Below are 7,554 nucleotides of genomic sequence, written 5' to 3'. Positions count from 1 at the left end.
AAAGGCTTGGAAAACAGGCCTTCTCCTAGAAGACTCGCTCTGTGAGCACATATTTGGACAAGGGGCTCTCCGATCAAGCAGGCGAAGGTACACGGCGAGCCAGTGCCTGGAAGCTGGCCCTGCCCAATTTCAGAAGCAGGCTCCAAACAACTTCCCCGGGACCAGGGCGGATGCGGCCTCCGCGGCCGCTTTCACAGCGGGACCGGCTGTCTGTCCCGAAGGGCGCGCTCTAGGGCCAGCAGGAGGGGAGGGGCGGCGGGGCGGCGCCCGAGGCCTGCGCGACCCCGGGGCGGCCGGGCGGGCGGGCCGGGTACCCCGCCGTTCCGCAGCGCTGAGTGGCCCAGGGGCGATGGCAGCGGGGCCGGGGCCGGGGCAGCCCTGCGGACCCCGCCCGCGTCAGACCCGCGGGCCGGGGCAGCCAAGGGGAGGAGAGCCAAGGTGTGGCCGGGCCCCCGGGGCCGAGGGCAGCGCGACCCGGGCACGCCTGGGGCGGGGCCGAGACTCCGGCCCGGCCCGGCCCGGCCCGGCCCCGCGCCCCAGCCGCAGGGGGCGGCCCCCGCCATCGACGCGTGCTACGGGGGGTCCCGCATGGCCGGCGGGGAGGCGAGCGGAACCTCCCCCCGCCGCCCGAATGGTTCGGACCATGCCCTGGTCGCGTCACCTCCTCCGAAGCGCGGGCTTCCCCGCGTCCCACGCGCCGGCGGAAATGACGTCTGGCTGGACGCCAGAACTTCCGGTGCGCAGGCAGTAGCGGCCCGGCAGGAGGAGCCCGGGGGGAAGCGGCCCCCCCTCTTCCCGGTGGTCCCGGCACCCCGCGGCCTGCCCCGTACCTGGGCCCGAGCCTGCCGCGGCCTTCGCCCCGCAGCCCCGGTAGGTCGGAGGGAAGCCGGGCCTTGTTTACGCCGGGACAGCGCTGAGGAGACGGGCAGGGCGCCGGGCTGCTCCCTCCCGCGGGCGCAAGCGGGACGTGGCTGGAGCGGGTAGGGCCTGGGCCCTGTCCCCGCGCTCCCCTGGAGCCCGGCACGGAGCGGGGGGCGGCTCTCCCCCGGCCTGGCTGTGGAATGGGGGGAGTTGTGTGGTGCCCCCTTCCTGAGGGCTCCTTCTCCCCTAGCCCAGCTGTACCACGGGGAGGAGGGGGCTGTGTGGTGCCCCCTTCCTGAGGGCTGCTTCTCCCCCAGCCCAGCTGTACCACGGGGAGGAGGGGGCTGTGTGGTGCCCCCTTCCTGAGGGCTCCTTCTCCCCCAGCCCAGCTGTACCACGGGGAGGAGGGGGCTGTGTGGTGCCCCCTTCCTGAGGGCTGCTTCTCCCCCCCCAGCTCAGCTGTGGTACAAGGCGGACTTTTGTGGTGCCCCCCTCTTTGGGGGCTGCTTTTACCTTCCTGAGCCTGGCTGTGCAACTCTGGGGGGGGTTGTGCAGTGCCCCCCTCCCTGGGGACTGCTTCCCCCCCGAACCTGTGCCCAGGATGGGGGCGGGCTGTGCGGTGTCCCCCTTCTTGGGAGCTAGGTCCCCACCACTAGAGCCAAATTGTGGTGGGCAAGGCTACTATTGGTCGCAGGGCATCTCCACCCCCTCATATACAATGGATCTGTCTTTACCTGGCCCTCATGGGGAGACTTCATTCTCCCTGAGTGTTAGCCTCGGTGACGGGATGGGCTCCCAGTTGACTGAGTCATTCTAGCCTTTGGGAGTAGGTACCTACCCTGTATCATCCCAACCTGCATATGCTGTGGTTGGGACCTATTAATATCAACCAGGAGCCTTCAGAGCACCAAAAACCTTTCTTGCCCTTCTACTTCAAGGGGCGTTTGGTACGTGGCTCTTAGTGTAGGGGTCCTGGTGGTGGGACTATGGGAATATAGCCTTTCCCCACCTGTGTGCTAGATGGTAGTGATAGTCCAAGGGACATAGTGAGGAGCACAGTATACACTGATTCTTAAGAAAAGCTTTAATGGGATTCTCAGATAAAATTGGCTGCTGTGTACCATTATATAGAGTAACTTGAAAATGGGCAAACTTCAAGTGCAACTTGCTGTAGGCTTTTCGTGCATGCTGCTAAATGAAATTAGGTCTGAAAGGATTCTGTTTAATTTGATAATAATTTCTGTCCTCCACATGTGGCACTCTAACTTCAGCAGGCATGCTGGAGGGGAATCCTTTCTCATGGTTTTGTGACAGGAGTGGCATATTCTTGGCCTACTGGCTGGATGCTATCTGCTTGATGTAAGCGTTTTGGTCCATGACAGGTTCAGAATCTGCAAAATGCAAGGCCTCTTTTTTTTTTTTTAAAGTTTGAAGTCCTTAAGTAGAAAATTTAATGGAAGTGAACTGATGTATGATTGTCTTAGTTTGAAATGGCTTTAAGTGGTGTGAATTCCCGAATCTATATCGGGTCCAGTGTCAAATCACTCAGACATATTATTATGTTCTTGATTTGCACATGCAGCTGCTGCAGTTGTGAATGCAAATCAGGGAAGTTGCATAGGCAAATGTCCCACAAGGGCAGAAATGTCACCGCTCCTAAAAGCCTTGCATTCTCCTCTGAGTGGAACACAACTGTTTAGTTATTACATAAGGCCCTTAGTCTACTCCCAAAACATTCCACTGCATCAGTGTAAACCCCCCTGTACGCTGAAGGACTAAATGGACCATAACGTAAATGTAGCTTGTCTTTCTCCACAGGATGAGCATGATGCCTTGGGTAGGACTGAAGGCTTTCCTAACTAGTAATATCTGTCTGTCCTGAGTGATCTATGAGATTTGCTAGATAAAACTGGCATAATCATTAGATTATTGAGGACTACCCTTGGGTGGTTCTAGCATATCTTTTAGACAGATGTGCATTGCTCAAACCAAAGATACGGGCTCTATGCAAGAATTACTGGGTGAGGTTCTATGGCTTGTGTTGTTGCAGGGGATCAGATTATCATAATGGTCCCTTCTGGCATTAATCTGTGATTAACCTTTTCTCAGAGAGGCTCAAAGCAAACGAGTGTGTGTGTGTATATATATATGTGTGTGTGTATATATATATATACACACACACGTGTGTGTGTGTATATTTGCTTTGGACTTGGCAAAAGCAGAACTCAGCACTGACTATGAAATATAATATTGAGGAATCTTTGGAGAGCCCACAGTGGAAACCCAACAAGAGAGACATTAGCTGCACGTAAAACACGCTTACCAAATAGATCAGCTTTTCCAAATATTTTCCTTAGAAGCCAATTTGTTTCCCTCCCTTCATTTCTGAAAGTTTCCATTTGGGGAAGCCTGAGAACTCTTTTGTATCTAAGAGGTTTCATATGACATTGGAAGAACCTGCTTTTAGAATCTGTTATATGGATGATTTCTCAATGATGTAACTTAGTTACTTGGATTTGGTGTCTTTTGCATCTGGCAGAAAAGGTGAATATTTGTCTGTGGCAGCTTGACTAACTCATGTGTTTTATTGACATTTCTATAGTGTTCATTGCTTTAGTATCAATGTTATGGTATGGGAATATCACTCACTGAAGGCTATTACTCAGAGTTCCACATAATTTGGCAAAATAAACTTGTACCACAACTTAAATGTTCTCTCCATAGTCCCAACCCTCTAATCCTTTGGTTGTAGAGGAAACTGAAGGATATTAAAAAATATGTGGATGTGACACACATTGAAGATAAGTCAAGAAATCATGAGGTACGTTATGGGTATGGAGAACGGAATTCAGCAGGCTAATGTGATTAGATTCTAACCCTCATCCTCTCCTATTGGAGGAGGTTTAAATCTGCTGAAATGATGGCAGTGCCTCAGATTAATTATACATTAAGTCTACTCCTGAATGACTTAGAGTACCTAACAAATGTGTTTAAATCAGGAAACAAATAGAGTGGGGGAAAATAATGAAGTGCTTTGGTTGAGATTGTCCATGCACTAAAGTCAGGAAATTCAAAGTTCTGGTTCTCGCGGCAACAGTAACTTGCCACATATATATTAAAAGATTAAAGTTAACAACATAAACAGCAATTCAAAATACCACATATGCAAGGGGACCAATTTATGCTTCCCTTGGGAAGTGTAACTTCAACATTTTTTTATCTTTTGCATGTAAAACTCAGTCACATCAGTGTAGTCCAGCTCTTTTTTTCATTTGTATTTAATATAGACCCTCTTGAGACCAAATTAACTTGGTTAGATCCTAGCTTGTGATTTTATTACAGAGATGCATCCTTCAGTTATGAGTATCAGCTTCTGCTGTCTGATGACCCCTTTATAACTAATACGTTGTGGTCATTATATTGGTGACTTGAGTAGAAGTTGTGCAAGACAGGTAACTAAGATCAAATTGACTACTTTACCAACAGCAATGAAAACGTTAAGCATAATTTAGCTATGTTGATCCTTGTGTAATTTTAGTAGCTAAACATTAATTTTTACTGAGAATGTCAAGAAAATGGACTAATTTCTGTAGTTTTCTCCTCTTTGGATATAGGACCCCAGCCAAGTGTAAACCAAGGCATGTGCCAGATTCCAATTATGAGAACATACTGAGGAGCTCATGCCTTTCTGAGCCACTGCTTTGGGTGCAGCTCAGAGCTCTGGGATTCTCTCCCCACCCTCATTCTGAGCTGCCAGTTAAATTCTATGCTCTAGAGCAGGGGTCGGCAATCTATTGCACGTGTGCCAAAGATGGCATGCGAGCTGATTTTTAATGGCATGCTGCTGCCTCCAGGTCCCAGGCACCAGCCCAGCTCAGCCTGCTGTTGAACCCAGGCCGGCACCGGGCTGAGTGGGGCCGGCGGCTGGGACCCCGGCAGGTAGCAGCGTGCCATTAAAAATCCTGCCCGCCCTGGCACGTCTACCCCCCCCCCCCCGCCTGCTGGGGCAAGGTGAAGAAGCTTGGTTTTGCCCGCTGCTGCTGCAGGGCAGGCAAGTTCCCCCTCCCCCACCTCTTCCCCCAGCGTGCTGGGTTCCTGCCCCTCCTCCTCTCCCGTCTTGACCCCGATCAGCTGATAGCCTTTGTGAGGGAGGGGGAGAGAGAAGCGGAGCTGCAGACCCCTCGCTGCTCCTGGGAAGAGGTGGGAATGGGGCCTTGGGGAAGGGGGGTGGAATCAGGGCATATCCCCTCCAGCCCCCTGCCCTGAGCTGCTCTGGGCAGGGGGCTGGGAGCACCCACACAACCCTAGCCTACACCCCCAGCCCTCTGCCCTGATCCCTACCCACCCACACCCAGCCCTCTGCCGTAACCTCTGCACCCACCACACATACCCAGCCCCCCACACCCCATGCCCTGACTCTTGCACCCCCCACATTCCCACCCCCACCCTGAGCACCAAACGGGAGCTCCTGCACCTCCACCCCACATTCCCACCTGCACCCCTCGCACCAAATGGGAGCTGCCCAGGTAAGCACTTCACACCTAAACCTCCTGCCCCAACCCTGAGCCCCCTCCCTCATTCTAGCACCTGGCCAGACTCTACACCCCAACCCCCAGCCTGCTCCTTCACCCCCAGCCCTGTGCTTAGTGCAGAGAGAGAGAGGGGGGGAAGACAAAACATCTTTAAGACCTGGGAGGAGAACTAGGAAACAGTTCAGTAAGCCCTGGTTGAGAACTACACTAGGGAGACATGCCCAGGTTTTGCAGGTGCAGAAGTCAAAGCTGATCTTTAGTCAGGGACCTTCATGATAGACTGTTGCTCTCTAGCTCAGCATCAGGTCAGTGCTTTTCTTACTGTTTTATCATCTGTGTGGTATTGAAATATTCTGTTACAATTTCTTAGGCACAAGAAAAAAATTTTTTTTCCTTCCCCGCTTAGGAGACAGAAGTCAGATGAATTCAAAGGAGTGATAAAGTGTGGCAGAGGAGAAGCTGTGGTTGCTTTCCTGGTCTGCAGTTTGGCAGGGCACTAAGATGTCTGTGGACATGAACAGCCAGGGCTCTGACAGCAATGAAGAGGATTATGACCCTAACTGCGAGGAGGAGGAAGAGGATGAGGATCCTGGGGATATTGAGGATTATTATATTGGGGTAGCTAACGATGTGGAGCAGCAGGGAGCAGATGCTTTTGATCCAGAAGAGTATCAGTTTACCTGCCTGACTTACAAGGAGTCAGAGAGCACCTTGAACGAGCACATGGTCAGCTTGGCCTCCACATTAAAGGTGAGCAAATGTTTCTGCATTCATCAGGTGTGCACTTAAGGCTGTATGACTGAAAAGGCAAATATTGATCAAAAATTGGAGTAGGATCACTACTTGATGAGTGTGGTGTTTAAGATTAGTAGTTCTGAGCTGACTCAGGGCTTTACAGACTACTGCATACTGGGTCTGGGGGTTGATCATAAAAGCTATTTACAGAACCTTTATTTTGTGTGAATTTTCAGAGCTAAACTTCTTTCATTAATATTGGAGAGTTCTAAAACAACAAACGAGGCAAAGCGAAGAGAAACAAGTATGAAAAGACATCACAGACACAATATAAATAGCTGTACTTATGTTCGTTCAGAAAATGACTGGCAAGAAGCAAACGATGCTAAGAGCATAAAGTCCAAAACAAATACTCTGCAAGTTTGAGAGAGAGTAATCAGACTTAAAGATAGCTCAGATCTCCTGCACCAGCCCTATCATTGCATTGACAAGCAATTTGATTAAGGATGGTGAGCTTGTCTGCTGTTATACTAATGACTAATTCCTCATTGGAGAAGATTTCCACTTCCGTAAGTCAGCCCGTTGACATTAAGTAGTGTTCAAGAGAGACTATATTATCCCTTTTGTGTAGCTGGTAGTATGTTACAGGCCAGTAGCAATGCAAATGTTCTTGTACTGCACTACCAATGTGCTTCCTTCCCATCGTGGAGTGGCAACTTAGAGACTGAATTCTCATCTTACCTCTATATCATGCTTTCAGACCTTGACACCTCAGCTAAAGCCATCAACAGGTCTGACATGTAGTGTCAGATGTAATGGTGTCATATTGTGATGTGGACCCTTGGCCATGGGAAGCTGGAGAGAAACAATCACACTTCACAAAAGTTGTCTAATGTTGTGATAGCAATACAGCGTAGTCACTAACCTGCCACCCACACCTTTATCGGATCTTGATGCCCACTAACCATCTATAGCTTCAAGCTATTTAATATTCCATTCTCCCCTACCATAGCTAGCTGGCTCTTGGTCACATTATCTAGAATCTGTAAAGGACAGGGAAAACTGAGCTAGAATGTAAATGTTCTAGAAAGAATAAAGTGGACAGAAGGAGGGGGCAAATGGGAGGAATTGACCTGCACTTGGATCTGGCTTCCAGTCACTGTCATTTTTAAGTGACACAGTAAACATTTAGAAAAGGCTGTTTTGCTTCATGCCTGGGTGACTCATAATGTACCCCCTTAAAAGGGGTAAGTGACGTGTCCATTGAATCATATGAATGAAAACACTAGACCTTCAGGTTTAAAATCTGAGTGGATCCTTACTTTGCCACAACACACCAAGGGTTGTTTTTACAAAGACCTGAGGACAGCATCAAGTTTGTATTAAAACCATGAAGACTACAGTTGCCCTCATCTTTAAAATCATA

The 7,554-nt window shown here is 50.3% G+C and overlaps 1 protein-coding gene across 2 annotated transcripts in view; it reads left to right on the top strand.

Moving 5' to 3' along the window:
* The first annotated feature begins 489 nt into the window (after positions 1-489).
* ARIH2 (ariadne RBR E3 ubiquitin protein ligase 2) overlaps positions 490-7,554 on the top strand; it is a 48,536-nt gene continuing 41,471 nt past the window's right edge. The window contains exons 1-2 of one of the 2 annotated variants that reach the window (XM_084634921.1): positions 490-870; positions 5,800-6,143. In XM_084634921.1, coding sequence (XP_084491047.1) covers positions 5,895-6,143 — 249 coding nt within the window. In that variant the 5' untranslated portion in view covers positions 490-870; positions 5,800-5,894. Of the gene's footprint in view, positions 871-3,663; positions 3,683-5,799; positions 6,144-7,554 lie in introns of those variants that run through there. The other variant, XM_084634922.1, reaches the window with a different exon arrangement.

Source organism: Lepidochelys olivacea (assembly GCF_965140295.1).
Source record: "Lepidochelys olivacea isolate rLepOli2 genome assembly, chromosome: 7".
Classification (NCBI taxonomy): Eukaryota; Metazoa; Chordata; order Testudines; family Cheloniidae; genus Lepidochelys; species Lepidochelys olivacea.
Note: the sequence above shows the minus strand (reverse complement) of the source record. Positions and strands in the feature narration are given on the sequence as shown.